We start from the raw sequence: 26,062 nt of genomic DNA, 5'->3' as shown, positions 1-26,062 counted from the left end.
CTAGCTACATGTAACTACCAAAATAAAGGAAACACCTACATAAACCAACTGGCCAAAAACTTGTTGAATCAACGTTTTTTCACGTCATTTCAACCCCAAACACCGACAGTATGTGATGACATGGAATCAACGTGGAAAGCTAATTGGATTTGCAAAAAGTCATCAACGTAAGGGCATTGCGTATTTTTCTCACCTGGACTTTTTACCTAAATCCAATGATGTGAATTTTCTGGGTTGATTTCACATTGAATTCACTTTAGTTGACAACTTAACCAAATGTAAATCAAAACTAGACATTGAACTGACGTTTGTGCCCAATGTGAAGTGTCTTAATAGGGCATTGGGCCACCACAAACCGCCAGTACAGCTTCAATGCACCTTAGCATAAATTCTACAAGTATGTGGAACTCTATTGGAGGGTTGCGACATCATTCTTCCATAAGAAATTCAATAATTTGGTGTTTTGTTGAAGGCGGTGGAAAACACTGTCTCAGGCGCCGCTCCAGAATCTCCCATAAGTGTTCAACTGGGTTGAGATCTGGTGACTGAGACACACACACCCTTAAAACCCCTATGCTCCTTTGAGACCCCTATTTCAAAGTCAATGAGATTTCTTCTTCTAGCCATGTTAGCCAAAATAAATGGGCAACAGGGCATTTTTATACATGACCCTAAGCATGATGGGATGTTAATTGCTCAATTAACCCAGGAACCACATCTGTGTGGAAACACCTGCTTTCAATACACTTTGTATCCCTTATTTACTCAAGTGTTTCCATTATTTTGGCAGTTACACGTATATCTCCAATGTCAAACTATTGCCTACATTTCCTTTCAATAAAGAGCTACAAATGTAAGGTGTGTGTGTGTGTGTGTGTGTGTGTGTGTGTGTGCGTACATGCATGCGTGGGTGCATGCCTTCGTGCGTATGTGCACGCTTACCCGTCGGACACAGTCTATTTTCGACAGCCGTTGCTGAATCAACTTGATCCAAAGGTCGCCTGGGATTTCCTAAAAAAACAAATGCAACAACAAAACCTTTTAATCTCTTGTCATTCCAATACTCACTTCAAAAGGGACCCAAGTTGCCCTCTGCCTCAGAGTGAATCCAGGAAACATCGCAAACGACACAGGAACAACTACTGTATCTCTGATTGGTCTTCCTCTAGACAGATTTCTCTTATGCTTTCTTATGCTAGATGTGTTGTGGCAACACCAATGGGCCTTTGTGGGGATTGAATATTGGCTCTGATCTGAGCTAGCAGGGTGTGCTATGAGACACGGCAGGGATGGACTGTGACCAGAAATTGTCCCGGGCACTTCTAATAACACCGCCCCACTATTTTTCCTCAAGGCCCCCACACCGGCACATTTTTTTCCACAGGGCTCCCATTTTGAAGCCAAAATATGACCATTATATGACAAAACTAACAATTTAGACAAATTAACATGGACCACCTCACCCAGCATTTTCCCAAAATGCCCTAAAGTCAGTCAGTTTCTGCCACACAGCATGCACAGTGTCTGCACATACTCTTTGAAGTGTCACCTAGAGAGAAGTGCCAGCAGCCAAAAGTGTGAGAATGCTTGCACAGCTTCAAGAGGAGAGTATATCTGAAATCTCCTGCTAGATAGACACAAGTCTTCAACCCTCTCCCACTTCCATTACCAGATCACGACTTCAGTACTACTCTAGTAAATATATATATATAAAAACAATTAAAAGCAGTTTCACCTCTACGAAAGACATGGAGTTGTATGTATCAAGCGTCTTCGATCATAATGAATAGTATTATATGGACAAGTATGATCTGATCCTAGATCAGCATTCCTACCCTGAGGTGCTTTATGAATACGGGCCCTGATTCAGAGACACTTATTGCCTTTTATCTTTCTCTCCACCCTGGCTTTTAAATATAAATCACCCAAATAGGCCTTTTAAAGGGGCAGTTCATTGCCAAGGGAAGGACCTTGAAAGACTGGAGGGGAAAGGATAATTAAAATAATCATACCACGAGGACATACTTTTGCAGGCCCTGTGAATTCTTCCTCCTCCTTCTCTTATCTAACTTATTTTCTGATGTGCTGAGATATTTGCATCCACGTAAGTCGAACAACGTTGGCGGCTACTCTTTTTCTCACCTCTTCAGAAGCACAGGAAAGATATCAAAAATACTTGTCATACTTCGATCCCATATTCCATATGATGTAAGATCATGGGACAGTTATTTCTATCTAATAATTTTCTATTCCACTTTTTTTAAAGTTAGGAATAATAATTCAGAAATAAGGATACAGTGTCTCTCTAGTTCTTCACAGACACAATAAAATCACCTGAACTGTACCTGTTGCTTGGCTTTGTACTGTAGTGCCTTCTTTGTTAGGTCAGTGTCTTCCTTCAGAATGTTGCTGTCTGTAATATGGATCACTTGAGTGTGTTCACACAGCTTCCTGGCCTGTTGGGATAAAAATAAATGGCTTCAAAATAACAGGACAAATAGGCTATCAGTTCATAGAGGCTATTTATATAACTTTGCCACCCATGTTGAATGTACCACCTGTTGAGATAGCTGTGCTACTCTCTAAGAAAAACATAGTGCAAATAGGTGTGGTTTGGTGGTTTTATGAATACACTCTGCTACTGTATGATACACTGAGAAGCAAAAATATCCGGACAACCAAACCTGGTACAGATGCAGTCTTTTTGTGTGCACATCACAGCACAGATTTTGACCCAGGCAAGCGCAGCATGATCTGCTGTGCTGTGACGTGTAAAAAGAAAATATGTAAACCTTGGTGAATACTGTATGTACATACAGTGGCTTACGAAAGTATTTACCCTCCTTGGTATTTTTCCTATTTTGTTGCCTTACAACCTGGAATTAAAATTTTTACTTTTTGAGGGGTTTGTATCATTTGATTTACACAACATGCCTACCACTTTAAAGATGCAAAATATTTTTTTATTGTGAAACAAACAAGAAATAACACAAAAAAAAACTTAACTTGAGCGTGCATAACTATTCACTCCCCCAAAGTCAATACTTTGTAGAGCCACCTTTTGCAGCAATTACAGCTGCAAGTCTCTTGGGATATGCCCTTTGATTTTTGCCCCATTCTTCAAGGCAAAACTGCTCCAGCTCCTTCAAGTTGGAAGTGTTCCGCTGGTGTAGAGTAATCTTTAAGTCAGATTCTCAAGTGGAAAGAGTTCTGGGCTTTGAATAGGCCATTCCAAGACATTTAAATGTTTCCCCTTAAACCACTCGAGTGTTGCTTTAGTAGTATGCTTAGGGTCATTGTCCTGCTGGAAGGTGAATCTCCGTCCCAGTCTCAAATCTCTTGAAGACGGAAACGGGTTTCCCTCAAGAAATTTCCTGTATTTAGCGCCATCCAGCATTCCTTCAATTCTGACCAGTTTCCCAGTCGCTGCCAATGAAAAACATCCCCACAGCATGATGCTGCTACCACCATGCTTCACTGTGGGATAGTGTTCTCGGGGTGATGAGGTGTTGGGTTTGCACCAGACATAGCGTTCTCCTTGATGGCAAAAAGGCTCAATTTTAGTCTCATCTGACCAGAGTACCTTCTTCCATATGTTTGGTGAGTCTCCCACATGCTTTTTGGCGAACATCAAACGTGTTTGCTTATTTTTTTCTTTAAGCAATGGCTTTTTTTCTGGCCACTCTTCCATAAAGCACCGCTCTGTGGAGTGTACGGCTTAAAGTGGTCCTATGGACAGATACTCCAATCTCCGCTGTGGAGCTTTGCAGCTCCTTCAGGGTTATCTTTAGTTTCTTTGTTGCCTCTCTGATTAACGCCCTCCTTGCCTGGTCTGTGAGTTTTGGTGGGTGGCCCTCTCTTGGCAGGTTTGTTGTGGTGCCGTATTCTTTCCATTTTTTAATAATGGATTTAATGGTGCTCCATGGGATGGTCAAAGTTTCTGATCTTTTTTTATAACCCAACCCTGATCTGTACTTCTCCATAACTTTGTCCCTGACCTGTTTGAAGAGCTTCTTGGTCTTCATGGTGCCGCTTGCTTGGTGGTGCACCTTGCTTAGCGGTGTTGCAGACTCTGGGGCCTTTCGGAACAGGTGTATATATACTGAGATCATGTGACACTTAAATAAAGTCCACGTGTGTGCAATCTAACTAATTATGTGACTTCTGAAGGTAATTGGTTGCACCAGATCTTATTTAGGGACTTCATAGCAAATACATATGCACGCACCACTTTTCCATTTTTATTTTATTATTATTTTTAAAAAATCATTTCACTTCACCAATTTGGACTATTTTGTGTATGTCCATTACATGAAATCCAAATAAAAATATATTTAAATTACAGGTTGTAATGCATCAAAATAGGAAAAATGCCAAGGGGGATGAATACTTTTGCAAGGCACTGTAGACTAGCCTTCAATGTTTAAATGCTTGTTGGGACCATGGGAGGTCTACCAGTTGTGACACTGTTTCAGGTATTGGGCCATTTCTGCTAGCCTTTATAAGGGAAGTGGAAGTAAGCCATTTTGGGAAGTCTCTCTCGATGGCGGAAGTGGAAACACTGTCGGATGGCGCATTAAAGTTAATGGAAATGTGTGGAAAATTGTAGCATAAAATTTTTTAGGGCTTAAATTGTTAATGAAGACAAACCTCGGTCTAATAATGCCTCGTTCCTTGTTGGAGTACAATTCATTGGATAAGGATGTGTTTTTGGGAGATCCTTTTGTGGTCAAGAAGATGGTGGAGGACACACTGGGAAAGGTTGAGTCAATCAAAGTGACCAGGAGTGGTATGGTGTTGATTTATTGTATGTCAGAAGAACAAACGAACAGTGCATGACACTTGTATTTTCATGAATGTTTAATATTACGATTTTGTATTTTGCGCTCTGCAATTTCACCGGATGTTGTCGTATGTGTCGCGCTGGTTGTTCATGCGGCCAAACAGGTTATGGCCCTGGCCGCCGTGCCAGAATGATTTATTCCTTGGTTTTTCCTCATGTAAGCCTACTACTTGTTTGACAAAAAAGTTACGTAATGTATGTATAGTTTAGGCCTTTGCTTTTTACTTCAATGGATATTTTAGTTGTATCTGTGATTCTTAATGTCATTAGGCTACTTGCATGTCTAATTGCTATTGATAGATATACAGCTTGGCGTTATTTGATGGGTATAGGGACAATAACCAATGTAGCCTAATTAGTTGTGCTCTGAGGTGAACCCTGGCACAGTGCTCCTGTTGTCCTGGCTGTCCACTCCGATGGTGCTGAAATTGGAACATTGGTCCTGAATCGATGTTTATGGTGTGTGCTGTTTTAATGACGGGATCTTTAGCTACCAGTCTGATAAAAGAATTATAAGGTTAAAGATAATGATTAAATAATTCAACCCGGAAACATAACCATTAGGGAGTATAGGTTATGGAGCATATATAACGAATAATAAAAATATTAAACATAAGTCCAACTAGGTTGGACTGGGGAAGAGAGGAATGTGTGTGTGTGTGCCTAAAGAAAACACAGACGTCAATTAAACTGTGTTTGAACCGACCCGGCTAGAACACTGAGAAATTACGATAGGACAAGGAGTACCTCTCCAGGTTTCCCTAATCTGGGGGGAATGGAACTATCGGCTGGGTAGTGATAAACTGTGGTGAGAATTCTGGAGAAGAAGATAGCTCTCCTAATGTTAGTGTGCATGTGTGTGCGTAAGTGAGAAGAATGGTATAAAAGGAATGTCTTTGTATATTAACTGCAGAGCTCTCGTGAATAAACATTGATTTGACTATTGTGAGCTGGGAATTCTGTCTGTTTCATTTAAACCAGAAAATTACAAAATCTGGTTTGCAGACCGATAAGAATAATTGAAATGTATGAACATTGAATAATAAAATTCCATATCACAGTCTTTGAGTGGCTTCTCTTAAGCATTGCATGCTTCAACATAACAGTTGTTGTGTATATGGCTTCATTTCAGATAGGCCAAAATGTTTTTACATTTTGTATGTCGCAGTAGTACGACCAATACCATTTGTAGCCTACTAAAAGAATGTTGGCAAACGTTCACTCTGTTATCACTAATTTGCATTACACAGGCTACTGAAAAAGTAATATCAATACTATGAAAACGCCTCCTCCCTGCCCTCAACACTGGAGCTCCCCGGGGGTGTGCGCTCAGTCCCCTCCTGTACTCCCTGTTCACCCACGACTGCATGGCCAGGCACGACTCCAACACCATCATTAAGTTTGCAGACGACACAACAGTGGTAGGCCTGATCACCGACAACGACGAGACAGCCTATAGGGAGGAGGTCAGAGACCTGGCCGGGTAGTGCCAGAATAACAACCTATCCCTCAACGTAACCAAGAGTAAGGAGATGATTGTGGACTACAGGAAAAGGAGGACCGAACACGCCCCCATTCTCATCGACGGGGCTGCAGTGGAGCAGGTTGAGAGCTTCAAGTTCCTAGGTGTCCACATCAACAACAAACTAGAATGGTCCAAACACACCAAGACAGTCGTGAAGAGAGCACAACAAAGCCTATTCCCCCTCAGGAAACTAAAAAGATTTGGCATGGGTCCTGAGATCCTCAAAAGGTTCTACAGCTGCAACATCGAGAGCATCCTGACTGGTTGCATCACTGCCTGGTACGGAAATTGCTCGGCCTCTGACTGCAAGGCACTACAGAGGGTAGTGCGTACGGCCCAGTACATCACTGGGGCTAAGCTGCCTGCCATCCAGGACCTCTACACCAGGCGGTGGCAGAGGAAGGCCCTAAAAATTGTCAAAGATCCCAGCCACCCCAGTCATAGACTGTTCTCTCTACCGCATGGCAAGCGGTACCGGAGTGCCAAGTCTAGGATAAAAAGGCTTCTCAACTGTTTTTACCCCCAAGCCATAAGACTCCTGAACAGGTAATCAAATGGCTACCCGGGCTATCTGCATTGTGTCCCACCCACCACCCCCTCTTTTACGCTTCTGCTACTCTCTGTTCATCATATATGCATAGTCACGTTAACCATATCTACATGTACATACTACCTCAATCAGCCTGACTAACCGGTATCTGTATGCAGCCTCGCTACTGTATATAGTCTGTCTTTTTACTTATTTCTTTCTTTACCTACCTATTGTTCACCTAATACCTTTTTTGCACTATTGGTTAGAGCCTGTAAGTAAGCATTTCACTGTAAGGTCTACACCTGTTGTATTCGGCGCACGTGAAAAATAAACTTTGATTTGATATTATTTATTTTTAAATGTTTTTATTTAACCTTTATTTAACTAAGCAAGTCACATATCTAACAGCAATATAGCCTATAATTCTAATTATTGAAGTTTAAGCTATGAAGCATGCAAGAAATATTTTGCCATGGTGCTCATTCTGTGGAGCTGATCTGTGCGTGTTGGTAGGCGCACAGTATGTGTAGGCCTACGGTAGCTATTTAAACTCAGCAAAAAAAGAAATGTCCCTTTTTCAGGACCCTGTCTTTCAAAGATAATTCGTAAAAATCCAAATAACTTCACAGATCTTCATTGTAAAGGGTTTAAACACTGTTTCCCATGCTTGTTCAATGAACCATAAACAATTAATGAACATGCACCTGTGGAACGGTCGTTAAGACAAACAGCTTACAGACGGTAGGCAATTAAGATCTCAGTTATGAAAACTTAGGACACTAAAGAGGCCTTTCTACTGACTCTGAAAAATACCAAAAGAAAGATGCCCAGGGTCCCTGCTCATCTGCGTGAACGTACCTTAGGCATGCTGCAAGGAGGCATGATGACTGCAGATGCGGCCAGGGCAATAAATTGCAATGTCCGTACTGTGAGACGCCTAAGACAGCGCTACAGGGAGACAGGACGGACAGCTGATCGTCCTCGCAGTGGCAGACCACGTGTAACACCTGCACAGGATCGGTACATCCGAACATCACACCTGCGGCACAAGTACACAAGTACAGGATGGAAACAATAACTGCCCGAGTTACACCAGGAACGCACAATCCCTCCATCAGTGCTCAGACGCAATAGGCTGAGAGAGGCTGGACTGAGGGCTTGTAGGCCTGTTGTAAGGCAGGTCCTCGCCAGACATCGCGTTTATCATCGAAGGAATGAGCGTTACACCGAGGCCTGTGCTCTGGAACGGGATCGATTTGGAGGTGGAGGGTCCGTCATAATCTGGGGAGGTGTGTCACAGCATCATCGGACTGAGCTTGTTGTCATTGCAGGCAATCTCAACGCTGTGCGTTACAGGGAAGACATCCTTCTCCCTCATGTGGTACTCTTCCTGCAGGCTCATCCTGAAATGACCCTCCAGCATGACAATGCCAACAGCCATACTGCTCGTTCTGTGTGTGATTTCCTGCCAGACAGGAATGTCAGTGTACTGCCATGGCCAACGAAGAGCCTGGATCTCAATCCCATTGAGCACGTCTGGGACCTGTTGGATCGGAGGGTGAGGGCTAGGGCCATTCCCCCCAGAAATGTCTGGAAACGTGCAGGCTCTTCGTGGAGTGGAAGAGTGGGGTAACATCTCACAGCAAAAACTGGCAAATCTGGTGCAGTCCATGAGGAGATGCACTGCAGTACTTAATGCAGCTGGTGGCCACACCAGATACTGACTGTTACTTTTTGATTTTGACCCCCCCTTTGTTCAGGGACACATTATTCCATTTCTGTTAATCACATGTCTGTGGAACTTGTCCAGTTTATGTCTCAGTTGTTGAATCTTATGTTCATACAAATATTTACACGTTAAGTTTGCTGAAAATAAAACGCAGTTGACAGTGAGTTTCTTTTTTTGCTGAGTTTATGTCGTAGTGGGCACATATCTTTCTTGTGTTCTATAAAACGATAGTTGTTGATGTGTACGTCTACATTTCAGATACTACTGTTCAAATATACAAAAATGTAGGACCAATCTACCTTGTTTTATTAGGGCTCTAAAGCAATACTACCCCCATGGATTTAAATGCTCCCTCAGGCATGTCATCCTGGATCTGGGCCTGGTCAAACTAACAAGAAATCGGAGAAACTTTACATAATTGTGAATGCAGCAAAAAGGGTTTTGGATCTCCAGGACTTTACAGCTGAAACAACATTATTTTTTGTTGTTGTTACATTTCACCCCACACAGTAGGTGGCGGCATGCACCTATAATGTACGTTTGCGGACCACCATAATACCATAGAGGAAGAAGGCTGTCATTTTTTTTGGTGTTCGATCATAACGTTCGGTTTCGAAAGTGAACACAGTGTTGCGTTTGATTGGTGGAGCTGCACAGCTGTACTGAGATTGAGATAGCCATGGCACGTAGCTCAGATGGGAGTAAGTCTGAGATGGATGAAGGCAGTAGTATTAGTGAGGAGTCTACCTACACGACTGTACGGGAGAAAAATAAGAAAAGGTTCAGAAAAGGGGATGAGGGTTGATTTACCACAGATGGGGACATAAATAGAAGGGGGAAATCTAGAAGAGCAAACAGGCAGGAGATGAGGTACAGAAGAACAAAGTAATGATTGTCTTTTCTGAGCCAACCAGCAAAATGTTACAACCGATTACATTGTCAAAAGCCATCAAATCAGATATAGGACATGTAAAAGATGCTAGGTGCGTAGGGAAAGGAAAGGTATTGATATTTGCAGTTAATATAACTCAGAGGGACAAGATATTGAAAATGGAGGCTCTAAATGGAGGTAGGGTGAAATGCCATATCGCTTGCAGAATGGCGAAAGTGAGAGGGGTGATTGCGGGAGTACTGATGGAGGTGTCAATAGACGAGTTTAAGAGGGAGGTGAAAAGTGGTTGAGGCGAGGAGAATGAACAGTAAGAAAAGGGAGGATGGTGTAGAAAGCACTACAGTGCTGCTAGAGTTTGAAGGGAATCTGTTGCCGTTTGTAAAACCAGGTAAAAATCCCACTAGGGCGGGCAGTTATAGGCTTATCGAGCTGACATCCAATATGTGTAAGTTGATGGAAAAGATGATAGTGAGTAGGATGATGTATTTCTTGGAAGTTAGGGGTTTGATGAGTTTCAGGAGACGGAGGTCTGCCATGGATGCCCTGGTTACAGTTAGTACAGAGATAGCAAAGGCCCTGACAATAAAAGAGGTGATGAGTGTTGTGCGTTTTGACATTGAGAAACCTTACAATTCCATGTGGAGGGAAGGGTTGTTGATCAAGTTGAGTGCATTGGTCTGTATAACTGGATCATGGACTTCCTTTTCGATCGAGTCATACGGGTGAGGGTTGGATCCGAATTATCAATCCGGTTTAAAGTGGACAATGGTACTCCTAAGGAAAGTGTGGTTAGTCTGGTGTTGTTCACCCTGATGATAGATTACATATTTAAGGAGGTGGGATAGGGAGTGGGTATTGGCCTTGTATGCTGATGATGGGCTGTATGGAAGAGAAGTGGGAATGTGAAATATGTGATGAAGAAGATGCAAGAAGCTGTGGGAGTGTGCAAGATTGGTCTCTAACATGGGGGTTTAGGATGTCTGTGGCCAAGTCCTGCTTTATGGTCTTTTCTAGGAGGAAGGTTAAAGATGTTAGGGCTGCAAATATACAGTCAGGATATAGGTAGGGCGTCTGAGTTTAAGTATGTTGTTTGATGAGAGTATTGAAATTAAATGTAGAAAAGTGGTGAACCTCATAAAGGCAGTGTCAGGATATGATTAGGGGTCGGCTAGACAAACACTGTTGTATATGTGCCATGCATTGATCAGGTTATCTTTGGATTATGGGTGCTTTGTATATGCATCGTCAGCCAAAACTGTACTATAGTGCTGGAAAGGATACAGTCAAGGGCACTGAGATTATGTGTGGGTGACTTCAGGACGGCATTGCAGGTGGATTGTGGGGAACTACCACTGAGGATAAGGCGTGGCAAACTGCATTAATGTACTGGGCGAGGTTTAAAGGGAGTTCATTAAAAACCTCTTAGGGGTCTAGGCAACTGGGGAATGCTAGGAGCGAGGAGGGGGTAAGCAGAGGGCATAAGGGTGGACAATCGGGCAGAAGGTTGTAGAATATGGACTGGGGGAGAGAAAGATAGGGCCGGCAATTGCATTGGGGAACGTCTCTCTGTGCCCGTTTCCGAAACCAAATGTAGATGTGGACATGATTGAGGGCAGGAGCGAATGGGGTGAGGACAAGAGACGGTGTGTGGAGAGATATATAGATAAATCGGTTTTATTTGTTTTTAAGGATATATACAGATGGTTCAAAGGATCCAGTCAGTGGAAGGGTGGGGGCTGGGGTGTATATCCCAGACTTCAATGTTGGAGTTTGTAAGCGGTTAACTGATTATGTGTCAGTGTATATGCGGCAGAGTTGATGGCCATGATTATAGGTTTGAGATGGTTGGAGGTGAAACCACTGAGGTGCGATCTGCTCTGATTGGGCTGCAGTGTTGTTTGGGCTGCAGTCCCTCACTAACTTTAAACATCAGCTATCTGAGCAGCTAACCGATCACTGCAGCTGTACATAGCCCATCTGTAAATAGCCCATCTAATCTACCTACCTCATCCCCATATTGTTTTTATTTACTTTTCTGCTCTTTTGCACACCAGTATTTTTACTTGCACATCATCATCTGCACATGTATCGCTCCAGTGTTAATTTGCTAAATTGTAATTACTTGCTACTATGGCCTATTTATTGCCTTACCTCCTCACGCCATTTGCACACACTGTATATAGACAATTTTTTTTCTATTGTTATTGACTGTACGCTTGTTTATTCCATGTGTAACTGTGTTGTTGTTTGTGTCGCACTGCTTTGCTTTATCTTGGCCAGGTCGCAGTTGTAAATGAGAACTTGTTCTCAACTAGCCTACCTGGTGAAATAAAGGTGGGGAAAAAAGTGTGAAGGCGGGCAGGTTGGATAGGGGAGACTTTTTGTGGAGATGATGGTGCTGTTAATGGGATTGGAGAGGATGGGAGTGGTGGTAAGCTTTTGTTGGGTTCCCGCCCATGTGGGTGTGGAGGGTAATGAGAAGGCTGATGTGGTGGCTAAGAGTGCTGTGAGGAGAGAGGTGGTAGATATTCAGGTCACACTGGGCCACAGGGAAGTCAAGTCCTTGATCCAGGCAAAAGGGCTCGATCTTTGGCAAAGGGAGTGGGATGCTCGTAGTAAGGGGAGGCAATTTTATTGCATGCATCGATCAGTAAAAGAAGACGTGGGGAGTATGGGATGTAGGACACGAAGTTGTGTGGAGTAGACTACGGTTTGGGCACACAGGTTTGAATGCCAAGTTGTGGATGATAGGAAGACATGAAACAGGTCTGTGTGATGAGTGTTTAGTGGAGGAAATGGTGGAGCATGTGTTGATATTTTGTGAACTGTATGACATACACAACCACATTCAAAAGTTTGGGGTCACTTAGAAATGTCCTTGTTTTTGAAAGAAAATACATTTTTCTGTCCATTAAAACAACATCAAATTGATCAGAAATACAATGTAGACATCGTTAATGTTGTAAATGACTATTGTAGCTGGAAACGGCTGATTTTTTCATGGAATATCTACATTAGGTGTACAGAGGCCCATTATCAGCAACCCATCACTCGTGTTCCAATGGCACGTTGTGTTAGCTAATCCAAGTTTATCATTTTAAAAAGGCTAATTGATCATTAGAAAACCCTTTCGCAATTATGTTAGCACAGCTGAAAACTGTTGTTCTGATTAAAGATGCAATAAAACTGGGCTTCTTTAGACTAGTTGAGTATCTGGAGCATCAGCATTTGTGGGTTTGATTACAGGCAAAAATGGCCAGAAACAAAAAACGTACTTCTGAAACTCGTCAGTCTATTCTTGTTCTGAGAAATAAAGGCTATTCCATGCGAGACATTGCCAAGAAACTGAAGATCTCGAACAACGCTGTGTACTACTCCCTTCACAGAACAGCACAAACTGGCTCTAACCAGAATAGAAAGAGGAGTGGGAGGCCAAGGTACACAACTGAGCAAGAGGACAAGTACATTAGCGTGTCTAGTTTGAGAAACAGACACCTCACAATTCCTCAACTGGCAGCTTCATTAAATAGTACCGCAAAATATGACATTTACATAAGAATTTAGACCCTTTACTCAGTACTTTGTTGAAGCACCTTTGACAGTGATTACAGTCTTCTTGGGTATGACGCTACAAGCTTGGCACACCTGTATTTGGGGAGTTTCTCCCATTCTTCTCTGCAGATCCTCTCAAGCGTCGGCTTCCATCTGGCCACTCTACCATAAAGGCCTGATTGGTAGAGTGCTGCAGAGATTGACCTTCTGGAAGGTTCTCCGATCTCCACAGAGAAACTGAAGCTCTGTCAGAGTGATCATTGGGTTCTTGGTCACCTCCCTGACTAAGGCCCTTCTCCCCCTATTGCTCAGTTTGGCTGGGCAGCCATCTCTAGGAAGAGTCTTGGTGGTTCCAAACTTCTTCCATTTGAGAATGATGAAGGCCACTGTGTTCTTGGGGATCTTAAAATCTGCAGAATTGTTTTGGTACCCTTCCCCAGGTCTGTGCCTTGGGTCTGTGCCTCCGAGACAATCCTGTCTCGGAGCTCTACGGACAATTACGTCGACCTCATGGCTTGGTTTTTGCTCTGGCATGCACTGTCAACTGTAGGACCTTATATAGACAGGTGTGTGCCTTTCCAAATCATGTCCAATCAATTGCATTTACCACAGGTGGACTCCAATGAAGTTGTAGAAACATCTCAAGGATGATGATCAATGGAAACAGGATGCACCTGAGCTCAATTTCAAGTCTCATAGCAAAAGGTCTGAATACTTATGCAAATAAGGTATCCGTTTTTAATTTGTAATACATTTGCAAACATTTATAAAAAGCTGTTTTCGCTTTGTCATTATTGGGTATTGTGTGTAGATTGATGAGGGGAAAAATAATTTAATCAATTTTAGAATAAGGCTATAATGTAACACAATGTGGAAAAAGGGAAGAGGTCTGTCTCAATACTTACCAAATGCACTATATATATAAGGGTAAAGGACATTTATTTTATTAATTTGTCCTTCCCTAGGTGTTAAAATCACAAGCCATATCTTGGGACTCGTATATCTGTAAAGAAAACTTATTTTCTAATTGCAATTTCTAATTTTTCTTTAAAAAAAACATTTGCAAGCTTGAATTTTGTCAATGGTCAAATGTATTCATGTTTTTTTGTCATGTCATTCTTCTCTTTAGAAGTGAAATGCCAGCCCGTTCTTTGCTCTTCGTTTTTAGTACTGAAACAAAGTTGTCATGTAAAAAGATAGCCCTGATCAAATATTAGCAGTTTACCATTGTTCATTGTCACATGCTTTTTTGTATTTTGGTGTACTTCTGTCATTCATTTGGTAGGCCTGTGTTGGGAACCTTATGGCTTAGCATTTTGGAGCTTCCCTTTCCTCCGGTGTAAACCAAGAGGTGGCGTAGTACAGCTACTGTCTTATGTTACAAATACAAAGAATATTTTATCCCAAACCAAATCCATCCATTTTCATGACATCTCAATTCATCCTAATACTGTAGGCTTTAAAATCAGTTTTGAGAACAAACATCTACTCACAACAGTTCTTTTCCCTGATGCAGGTGGACCTAACAACATCACTCTGGGTACTGCAAAAATTAAACAAACATGTATTACGACCACAATTTAGTTTCAGGAAACAATATTAAACGAAAAGACATGATATTGACATGTGGGATGTGAATGCCAGGCACCTCATAGGCAGCGTTTACACAGGTATCCCAATTCTGATATTTTTTCCCCACTAATTGGAATTTTGACCAATTGAAACAGAGCTGATGTGAAAAGATCTGATGTGATTGGTCAATTGACCAATTAGTGGGAAAAATATCAGAATTGGGCTGCCAATGTAAACACAGCCAGTGGCTATACTTCTCATATAGTGTCACCTAGTGGTAGAATAACAACACTACACAAAATCAGTTGTATGCACATCACAGGTGTATTCATTACGGAAATCGTTTACGAACCAAACGGGTAGGGACCAACCTGAATTTGTTACCATCATGAAATACCTACTGTATGTGGACCAGAGAGCACTTACCCTCAACACTGCCCCTTTTGAGAAGAACGATTAGATACTGGATGGGATCCTCTGGCTTATCAACCATAAGATTCGTCACCAATGTCTAAAAAAAACAAAATCGCTTTCTACCATTAGAGCATGTTTTATTTGTATTTTTCTTAAAATGTAAACAAGCATTGAAAGGGATGAAAGTAGTAGTAGTAGTAGTCTTCATCACCAGCTCCGATGAAAAAGAGTAAGATGACAGATCAGTCAGGATGAAGGGAGTAGAAGCAAAAGGAGAGCAGAGGTAGCCTGGGTTCTGACTAGAGGGAGTACAGCTACAACCGGAAGTTACTTTTTCATAGCAGGTTAGGATAATTAATGTGGCAGGTTAGGAGACTAGGGTTAAGGTTGGGAAAAGGTTAGGGTTAGCTGAAATGCTCACCTAACCTGCCACAAAGAGTCACTTCCGGTTGTAGCTGTACTCCCTCTTGTCAAACCGGTAGTCAGGTTACAGATCTGTTTTGGCATGACAGGGCGTTGACATGATAGCAAACAGATCTGAGACCAGACTCGTGAGGTGGTGGGTAACTAGTGGGAATCTTTTGCAATGTTATTGTCAAATGAAATAGTAAATAGGTTTACCTGGACTAAATCAAATATTTCATGCTTCTCTGCATAAATAGCCATTTCAGGTGGAATTCTTAGTGGTTTTGCCGTTTCATCCATTGCAATACGGTGATTTGCAGTCTGTTTGATGGGGAAAAGGTGGGATATTGTGTAACAAGTAACAAACTGAATACCTAACAACTTTGCCATGTAATTGCACAATGAAATGTTTTAATGTCTGAATGTCAAATAGTTATTCCATTGAATGTGAGCGCTGTGTTTTGGCTTTGTTGCTAATTTAGCCTTGTTTTTTAGGGACCCCCTGAAAGCCCTCTGAGGCCCCGTTGGTCCTACTTCTAGGCCCTCTGGCTGAGAGATTGGCTGACCAAGCTAGTCGAAGGAAACAAGCTACGTGTTTTTTGCTCTTTGCTAACCAAAATGCTAGCTAACTAGCAAATTCTAACTATCAGTAAACATGGCGTTTCACTTGGGTTTTTGACAAAACGAATGAACTTGTACAATTATTGTACAATATTTAATGAAATGTGGCTAAGTAGATAGCTTAGTTTGGAACTGGCTTTTGGAAAATGGTAAAATATTTTCTTACCCGCTTATAACATGAATCCAAGTCGCTTGCCAAGACCCATTCACACGTTGCTAAGGAAAACGTAATTGGTGTCATGTTGCCCAGCAACGTCAGAACGCTCGTTGATTGTTGGTTCGACTCCTCAAGACAACATTCTGAGACCACAGTGCTTCGTTGTCAATCATGTACTACACACTACAGTGTCTATCATTTAGCAAAATTCTGCGCTATTTGTAACTTTTTATCCAGGGAAAAAATATTGATACTGCTAGACTGACTCAGCACATAGACCAGCAGGTAAACTGTATTTATTAGGACCTTTCCATTGTTGTCTCGAAAACCCAGAACTTACATTGGTACAAGGCTGTCTGTCTAGAGACTTTGTCCAGAGCAGCAGAGTATACATATTGTGCTGCAGCTCCATAGTGTAAACTTATCCATCTCAAATGGCATTTTCCTGTTGACAAGTGTGCACAACTGGCAAGGGTCACAATGCGTGAGGCAAGGGAGAGGTTGAAGGCCATTTAACACACACATAACCTCTTCAAACTGCAGCAGTTCATTTTCATAGCAGCCCTAGAGGTCACAAGAGCATGCTCATGATAGGACAGAACCAGTGGCATCAGTCATGCAGGTGAGACCATCTCTCAACAGTTATTCTCACAGGTCCTTTTTTTAAATAAAATAATGAACCCATCCCTTTTTGCACACGTTCAAGGGTACATGGAGCACCACTGTATTAATGCCACAGATCTACAAATTTTTACCCTCTTCTTGAAAATGGTGGATGAGTAGAGGGCTGTTCTGAGGCTCCTGAAGGGCAACAACCAAAGCCCTGGAGGTGTCATCCTAGACACTTACAGGTTGCTTCTCAGCTACAACTGCAACATCAGCAAACTGCAGGCCCATGTACATCAAGGACCGACTTCGACAATAGATATGGTAAATGTTGCAGAATATCAGTTGCATTTTAAACTGGAGTTGTGAGGTTGGACTATTTTGCCTGTTTTCTAACCCAGGTCCTTTCTTTGTCTGTAGTTACCCACATGATGAAGTGAATCGAGCTGTGACGAGGCCAGGAACTACTACGGTGGTGTGGTAAGCCTTATCCCACTAGCACTGGAGCTACTGCAAAGGTTGGCCAGTTCCTACACCTACTGCGACCAGCACAACATCTGCTGGGAATCCTAATGTGGATGTGCTTGAGTCCTCAGGACAGCGAGGTGGGACGGCTGGTGTGGGAGACGTGTCTTTCAGCCTGACTGGGCACGCTACTGGTGCTCATAACACTAGGAAGACCCAGGCTAAGAGAACAGGCATGCAATCAAGCCAGCCTCACCACCAGGATTAGGCCTTTGACCATTTCCTCTATTTTACATAAATCAGCATTGCAATAAAGTTGGTTTCTCTTGGTTTGACTTGTGATCAACTATTACTCAGAACTTGGCAACCATATTACACAATGTTTCATACAACAGACTGAAACTGGACAAATAGTTTAACAGCATTTGCGTTTTGAGACAGAAATCACTTATATCAAAACAATGCGGTGGCTTTTCTAAACCCCACTGACACTGTAGAATAAGACGGTAAATAACTATCTCGGCGCCCATAACCACATCTTGTTAAATTACCATGTAGCAATGTTTGTGTGCTCTCGGCAAACTGAAAAAAAAAAGAGACAATGCAAAATATTTGTATTGATTTATATTGTTCAGTTAATTTTTTTTCCCTTTTTGTTTTCAGAACATTTGTAATCAGAACTGTCTTAACATACCGTCAGATTCACTGTACCATAGTTTCCTCATTCCGATGGTGTTTAACATTGATTTACATGCCTGATAACAAAAGATGTGGGGGAAAAAAGGAACACTTGAATTGACACCAGGATCTTGGACAGAGACCATGCTTTGAGGATAACAGCTGGAGATGGGTAATACTGACTTCAATGGATATGTGACTTAACTGACTAGCTTGCAAGTCTTGATCCTGAGTAGGGGATGGAACAATAATGATTGTCACCCTAGATGACGATTGACTATATGGCAACAGAAACTCACAATATGTCCATGTTTAGAACTACAATTTGACCCGATTCACTTTAAAGGCATTGGGTGAGGAAGGACCTCTATGAAGAGGGACATATACCTGGCATAGCTTCAATGCCAAGACATCAAGAGCGCCATCAGAGTCCCACTGCAGTAGTTCTGGCAGTTGTGTGCAGCCATCAAGGCACTGAATATCCAAAAGAACACAGGCCTCTAGCCTAGACAAAATAATGCAGTGATCCACGTCAACTTGATCAATAAACCCCCAAAAAGCAAGATGGATGCCACGTGGCACATGTAACTCAAGAGAATGTATGAGAATTAACTAGCTCTGGTCCAGGGTGTTACTGCACGTTCCTCCACTACTGCAGGAACACGCACTAACGACCTGAGCTAGAGATTTAGCTTGAACCTAGGCAAGATGCATTATTGCTGTAAAACTTCATTGTATGGTGGGATCATGCCCATTGAATCAAGAAAACAAAATATTGTTACTTGATACTCTTTAAGCTTCTCTTTAGCTGGTTATAAATTATAACAGATTATTGCAATAACTTTCGTACCTATTTGTAGAGCTATATGTGTTAAAACAAGAGGCACTGAGTGTTTTGGGGAGGGAAATGTGATGGAACAACTCAAGAAGTGTTCTGAAAAAGCTGAGGCTATGAGGCCTTTGACCAAGCAACAAAAAAACAAGATGAATCCATTTGAGAAAAGTATTGCACTTGTGAGTAGGACCCTCCGAACCCTACAGAAAGTTCAGGCCATTCTAGATTGGGGTGTGCCAAAACCATAAATAAATAGCTTATTAAAACATCTAACAAAAGATTCTTGCTCGTTTTCCTGTTGCTGTTATTCGTTTTACATCACACAGACCAACGTAGCCTTAATATATAGATTTACACACCCAATAGACCAATTGTGTGTGATAGGACTTGCCATAAGGAATCCATGTTAATCCATGTTCACTGTTGAATACTTTTTGTTCACTCTTGCTCCCCCTAATGGATACATATAGCAGTGGCCCTTCGACAGAATACATTAAAAAGCTAATTATGAGGCCAAATTTGCTCATTGTCCCTTGCTTAGGGAAATGTATTATTTTTTTCTTGTTTATATAATAGAGCTTTGTATGAACCTGTATTCGCCCATCCACTGGGGAAACTGTGAAAATAACACTGCATTTAGAGATATTTCTTACATCTGTTGTTACAGTGTCAGCTCCTCAGCAGCTGTTGCCCCACCCCTCCCTCTCATCTTCAGATGTGCTCCTGCTGTGTTTCATTGTAGTCCATGATCCGCAGGTCCTTCCTCCTCTGGCGGGCAGCAGCGGCAGCGCTGGCCCTAGGCCTTGCCCCCTGCCCGTGGTGGGCCCTAAGCTGCTGGCTGTCTGACGGGGGTGGCTCCTGGGCCAAAGCAGACTGAGCAGAGCCCTGTGATGGAGGAGCAGCAGCAGGAGGAGGAGAATGGGGGGGGATGCCTGTGGCGGGAGGAGGAAATGGGCTGGACTGGACGTTCTCTGTCGACTCTCTGCTCTCCTCACCGGCGACTAGGCTGTGAGAGAGACTACTGAGCTGGGTGTCCTCATCCCCGTCACACTGGCTATCACTTTTGTTGCGGAACAGCTCTCGGGCGTGCATTCCCAGGAAGCTCTTGGCACTGGGGTAGGTACCCACAGTGAAGGGGGTGCCAGCGGGGGAGAGGGAAAATGGAAAGGCGGCCAGGTGGGTCGGGGACATCTCTGACAGGAGAGGGGGCTGTTTCAGACTGCCGTTGAGGGTCACCGAGGTAGTGGACTGAGCTCCACCCCCGGGTGGTAAAGTGCTTCCGTTGCCAGGCGGCCACGCTTGGGTGCGTTGGTCAGAGCTGCCCTGAGCAGTTGGCACAGTTCTGCTACTGCTGCCATTTGGCCTAGCAAACACACAGACACACACACACTATTGTTCATCTTTTTACATTGGTCTTCAGCTTCACTACATAAAACATTCTGTTCAAGAGCTGTACCTCTCTGGGATTAGTCCATAGTACCTACTTTTAATTTATGTACAGGGTAACCTCCTCTCCTTTATCCTGTGACAAATTGACAATTTTGCTTGACATTTAAAACGGCCATTTACGGTTTTCTATTAAAACAAGATTATTATTTTGACGTCAACTCACAATGCAGAATTATGGTCCTAATACTTATGTATAACCGCTAGGGCCAGGCAATGAAGTTATATCTACCGCAGTCATATAACCCTTGAAAGCACCTCAGGCTTACAGCATGTTTGTTTGTCCAAGGATGCTTTTTAAATGCAGAAACAAAACCTTCTCTGGAGATAAGTTTTGAAGCCCCACTTAAATGGGCATTTTAGGAATGCAGCTTCTGAAATGGGGACTGCCATCCATCACATAATCTTAAACTGCCTGATGCAAGCCATGCTCTCCTAAAAAAGAAAGACATTTAGTAGAAAGAAAACATATACCGCTAGGAATCGACTCCTAAGATTCAGTATTTTTGGCACGGAAGAGACTGATTAGTTGGCGTACTTCTGAGAACAAACACTTGCATCTTTCATAGCAAGCTACCGAGGGACGGAGAGATGGGGGATGGGCACAGTATAGGCAGGTTGGCCACCAGGCATAGTCAGAACCGTGCACTAGGCCTATCTATCGGCAATCAAAAGCTTTATCTTGCAATGGAATGTATATTTCGCATTTCTTGGCTTGCAATGTATCGCAACTTCAGTAAAGCAGGGCCTATCATTAATAAATAGGCTAGGTTATTGTGCAGGCAACAGATCGAAGACAGAACACACACACACTCACATTATTAGTGAAGAGAAAGAGCATGCAAGCCAGCTGCAGTGATTTCAATTTTGTGGGATCCCAATTTAGTTTAAAACGTTCACACCCCTAATCTTGACTGAGTTGGTTTCAATAGTACTGTATTTCTAGACTGTAGCGATGATGAGATGGCTCAAATTAATACAAATTGCACTGCACTGGGTATAGCCTACCTAAAAGACCATCTCCTGCTGGTAGCACTTGGCACGGTTATATCATTTAACTTTGTCCCAGAGAGAAGACATTCATTGTACAAAAAAACACCAGCAGCATTTTGTCAATATTGCATAATTATACGTTGAAGGCCCTTGGCTGTTATATCCATTCCGTGGGAGCTGGAGCCATCCCTCATACTGTGGGAAAGGGATCAAAGGAGGTGCTGGGTCTCACCTGGAAGTGCCAGGAGGAGCGCTGGAGGGCTCGATGGTGTCAGACTCTGAGAGACTCTGGTTGGTGGTCAGCATCTCGGCGTCCAGCTGGCTGTAGAGCTGCAGCATCTCCGTCTGCAGCACCTGGGTGACCCGTCGCATGGCCAGGTACCTGCTCTCCGACGCCTGCAGCTGGCCCCTGGGGTGACACATAGACAGACACACCTTTAAAATGTAAAAGTTCACAGGGGGGGAAAAGTACACAATACAGTTCATCCATTGTGGAATAATAAGAGTTGTTGGGTACTGGGAGCCAAGCACGTAGCTGATGTCGGTTGAATCCAGCCTCCCCACCACTTCCTACCTGTTCTCCCCTTTCAAATCTGTCCACCATCCTAAATTCAATCTCTTTGAAAAATAATAAAATACATAAGGGAATCAGAGCTCGCAATAGCCTAAAAAAAAGTTGAGTGGAATTGGGCCCTTACTTGGTCTGGCCTTTGACTTCCTCCAGGAACAACTTCTGCTCCAGAATGAGGTGCTCCTTCTTGGCCAGCTGGGCCTCCAGGTCTCCGATGCGCTGCTGAGCTGCCTCCAGCCCCTGGGTCTGCTGCAGCATGCTCTGACGCAGACACTCCTGCTCCTTGCCCATGGATGACTGCAGCATCTGTAGCCCCTGCAGATAGGACCAGGAAATGGTTTAGTCTATGGCAGTGTTTCCCTATCCTGGTCCTGGGAATGCAAAAGGGGTGCACATTTGTGACTAGTTTCAGGAAACTAGGCATATGTCGCGCGCCACTGCTTCACACAAGAGCCATTTGAACATAAAACACTTTTTTTTAATCAAAATGCATTTTTGGGCAGAAATGCCTTCTGGAACATGTGAACTTTCATGTGCCTTAAATAACAAACTTGTATGACATCTGTAAACACAAATAAAATTGTTAAATTACGAGCCTAGTTGGTTTAGCCACGGAAAAAGTAAGCAACCTTCCAGCTAGCCATGATTGGCTGAGATAATGAGCGGGCTGGACATGCCGAGAGATGAGTTCGGATTGGTCTGCCATTTAGCACCCTTTTGTCTATCATATGAGCTGGTCAGTAGGTGTAGGTAATCCTTTCTTTACTTTTTTTTTTTTAATAGTTTATCACATTTTCTCCCCAATTTTCGTGGTATCCAATCGCTAGTAATTACTATCTTGTCTCATCGCTACAACTCCCGTACGGGCTCGGGAGAGACGAAGGTCGAAAGCCATGCGTCCTCCGAAGAACAACCCAACCAAGCCGCACTGCTTCTTAACACAGCACGCCTCCAACCCGGAAGCCAGCCGCACCAATGTGTCGGAGGAAACACTGTGTACCTGGCCCCCTTGGTTAGCGCGCACTGCGCCCGGCCCGCCACAGGAGTCGCTGGAGTGCGATGAGACAAGGATATCCCTACCGGCCAAACCCTCCCTAACCCGGACGACGCTATGCCAATTGTGCGTCGCCCCACGGACCTCCCGGTCGCGGCCGGCTGCGACAGAGCCTGGGCGCGAACCCAGAGACTCTGGTGGCGCAGCTAGCACTGCGATGCAGTGCCCTAGACCACTGCGCCACCCGGGAGGCCAGGTAATCCTTTCTAACGTGGCTTTTTTGAAAGATATCACGTAGTAGAATTACATAAGTGTTGCTCTCCAATTTCTGGAGGACCGAGTTTTGAAATCTTGGAATTAGAGTATGATAGCTAAGGAGCTGGTGAAAATTCTGGCGTTTGAATGCAAATCTGCAGAGGAAGTTGAAAAGAGAACACACAGAAGGCTGTTGTATAAAAAACACCCGTCTCTGGATTACATCTTCAAACTAAGGGAAACCATGGCATATATAACAGAGGAATAAGCGTCAATACATGTATACTGGCAAGATAATCTAGCTAGCTACATTTTCAGATATTACACGTTTCTAATTTTGTCAGAAAGTTGTTTTCATTTCAAGTTAAAGTGTACTTTTAGCTAGCTAGCTAACATTGAACCAGGTTGGTTAGCTACCTACAGATTCATGCAGGGTAGTAACGTTATGAGTTGGGATTATGGTTCATTGTTTAGCTAGCTACATGTCTAAACAAAAAGACTCCACTATGCAAGTAACCATTTCAACAGAATGTTCATGATGTCATTACAACAACTGTCAATACACAGAGTAGATATCCAGAGCGAATTTACCAGCTATCAGAGCACTCTCGTCTGAGTGTGCCAGAGCTCAGAATAATTGACGAATTTACAAATTCTCAACACCTGCTGAATATGGACGGTGTCAGAAAACAGTGGCAAAAAAGTGTAATTAAATTGTTGCCAGCAGCACAGTTGCAGTCACCAATGCTCTGGATAACATAAAAACAGCCTAACCATCTCTTCTAGGGCAAGTAAAATGGTCAGAGTAAGCTGTTCTCTCATTTGTGTCTGGAAGTAGCTAACAAGCTAGCCAACGTTAGCTTGGGTGCTTGACTGCGGTTAGGTTAGAACGCTCGGATCAACCCTACTCCTCGACCAAAGCATCCAGTGTGCGCTCTGAATGCTCCGAGAGCAAAACACTCTGAATTTACAAATGGACAATCTGACAACGCTCTGAGTTTACGAACGCCAAGAGAGCACTCCAGACAAAACACACCTAGTATAAACCAGCCTTTAGTCTTGAAATCTTTGGTTGTTTAGTACATGGCCTCACGTGAATCCTTAAAGAGATGGCTGGGGCTAAAGAGGGTGTGAATGATGCTGAATGGGTGTAGACAAAGAAGAGCACTCCAGTAGCTGTTCCAAAACATTTAAGGGCCATTTTCTCAAAAGTGGGGTTACAGGTTTATCAACTTTCAAAGCAGAATTACTTTCCCATTGTTCCTCAACTGTAGTGTATGATACCATTTTCTAGCTCGGAGTCTCTACTTTTTTCAAATTCATTTTTTAAACTTTATTAGTAGATTTTCAGATATAACAATAAAAACAGTACAAACCCAACCCCTCATTCATCCCCTCCACTCCACCCACCAAGGCATTTATAAAATTAAGTTTTAAATAAGAAAAACAGAAAAAAACTAATAGAAACAAAAACAAATGGGGAAAACAAAGTTAAATACAAATTATTATCAGCACAAATGGCCACTAGAACAGACACGACTGCTTACCAAACTATGCAAGTTACACTAAGTAAAAGACAGGCTCTCCACGTATTGTATTAATGGGGAACAGGTTAAGTCAAACTTTTGTCGGGACCCATGGACAGTGTACCTAACCTTCTTCAGAGGCAGAGATGACATCACCTCCTTAACCCACTGCATAAAGGAGGGCGGCTTTGCAGACTTCCAGTGAAAGAGGACAAGGCAGCGAGGTAGCATTCTGGTCTAGGGGAAGTACCCCAAAAATGGCAGTGATCGGGTTAACAGTTGTATTACACATATGTGAGAATGGGGCCCCATTTTTGAGGCAGAGGCCACTCAAAGATTGGCATGACCAAAACATGTGTCCCACAGTCACTAGACTCTGGTGGCATCTCAAACACTTGGTCAACATTTGGGTACATTTTTGCCAATCTGTCATTTGAGTAATGGAGACGGTGCAAACCCTTAAAATGAATAAGCCCACGCCTTATGCAAAAGGATGATGTGTGGATACGCGCAATACTTTGTAGCCACATATCACCAGGTAGCTCGCCACCTAGGTCTTGCTCCCATGCAGATTTTGTATTTGCAAAGGAAGGCGGATTAATGTTCTGTATTATGTTGTATCATCTGGAGATTGTGCATTTAGTAGGCCCGAATGGAAATAAAATAAAATGTTTTTTTGGCAAAGCTGCGAGTTGGCAGGCATCTAAAAAAAGTGGGTATTGGGTGGTCAACCCTCAAGAGTATCAAATGAGACTGTGTTATCAACAAATAGGTCACACAAAAAAAACACCAGACCTGGAATATGCCAGAACTGGAATGCCGTGTCAATCTGTGACACTGGGAAGAGATGATTAGATGTTCATGGAGAGAAGCCGCTTGCTTGTTTAAGGCTAAAGTGACTGAAGGAATTGGGACCAGATTTTAAGGGAGTTCTTAACAATGGGGTTCAAAACATGGGTGGCAAGGTTCATGTGCACTGGGGAGCACAGGAGCGAGACCGGAGAAGTTGGAAGGCTTGACTAACTCCATGATGGCCCAAGTTGGGTCATCATTGTTTTCAAATATAGAAACCCAATAAACATATTTAGATATATTTGCTGACCAGTAGTAGTGTAAAAAAAACAAAAAGTGGTAAGGCCTGGGGGCTTAGCTCTCTCTAGATATACCTTTCTCATTTGTGGATTTGACTTATTCCAAATGAAGTTGGAAATGTAGCTGTCCAGTTGTTTGAACACCAACTTTGGTAGAAAAATGGGAATCATTTGGAAGAAGTACAAAAACCTAGGTAGTACAGTCATCTTAACAGAATTAATGCGACCTGTTAATGAAATGGGAAGAGACGACCACCTTATGAAATCCTGCTTAGTGCGCTCCAGGAGTGTTTTGAAGTTGTTTAAACAGAGCGTGTGACTGTCATCCCCAAATAAGTAAAGACCTGATGCTCCACCTTA

General features: G+C 42.9%; 3 protein-coding genes across 12 annotated transcripts in view; 1 reads left to right on the top strand and 2 right to left on the bottom strand.

The window, feature by feature from the left end:
* Nucleotides 1-16,359, bottom strand: part of ak8 (adenylate kinase 8) — a 67,011-nt gene extending 50,652 nt beyond the window's left edge. For 3 of the 6 annotated variants that reach the window (XM_071402329.1, XM_071402334.1, XM_071402331.1), the window contains exons 1-6: nt 16,252-16,359; nt 15,681-15,785; nt 15,072-15,156; nt 14,567-14,616; nt 2,346-2,456; nt 943-1,011 (exon numbers count right to left, since the gene is read on the bottom strand). In XM_071402329.1, coding sequence (XP_071258430.1) covers nt 943-1,011; nt 2,346-2,456; nt 14,567-14,616; nt 15,072-15,156; nt 15,681-15,785; nt 16,252-16,326 — 495 coding nt within the window. In that variant the 5' untranslated portion in view covers nt 16,327-16,359. Of the gene's footprint in view, nt 1-942; nt 1,012-2,345; nt 2,457-7,758; nt 7,926-14,566; nt 14,617-15,071; nt 15,157-15,270; nt 15,573-15,680; nt 15,786-16,251 lie in introns of those variants that run through there. The other 3 variants (XM_071402332.1, XM_071402333.1, XM_071402335.1) reach the window with 3 other exon arrangements.
* Nucleotides 16,360-16,722: 363 nt separating this feature from the next.
* On the top strand, nt 16,723-17,642 carry spaca9 (sperm acrosome associated 9). Its single transcript, XM_071402336.1, is given in 4 exon segments — nt 16,723-16,808; nt 16,810-16,883; nt 16,949-17,139; nt 17,269-17,642. Coding segments are annotated over 4 exon segments (504 nt in total). The 3' UTR covers nt 17,422-17,642.
* Nucleotides 17,643-17,922: 280 nt separating this feature from the next.
* The window catches only part of tsc1a (TSC complex subunit 1a), a 49,686-nt gene continuing 41,546 nt past the window's right edge, over nt 17,923-26,062 (bottom strand). For all 5 annotated transcript variants that reach the window (XM_071402326.1, XM_071402325.1, XM_071402324.1 and 2 more), the window contains 3 exons: nt 21,964-22,151; nt 21,498-21,674; nt 17,923-20,189 (listed from right to left, as the gene is read on the bottom strand). In XM_071402326.1, the coding sequence (XP_071258427.1) occupies nt 19,538-20,189; nt 21,498-21,674; nt 21,964-22,151 (1,017 nt within the window). In that variant the 3' untranslated portion in view covers nt 17,923-19,537. The remainder of the gene's footprint in view (nt 20,190-21,497; nt 21,675-21,963; nt 22,152-26,062) is intronic.

This window comes from Salvelinus alpinus, chromosome 5 (genome assembly GCF_045679555.1).
Source record: "Salvelinus alpinus chromosome 5, SLU_Salpinus.1, whole genome shotgun sequence".
Classification (NCBI taxonomy): domain Eukaryota; kingdom Metazoa; phylum Chordata; class Actinopteri; order Salmoniformes; family Salmonidae; genus Salvelinus; species Salvelinus alpinus.
This window is presented reverse-complemented; position numbering and strand designations above follow the sequence as displayed.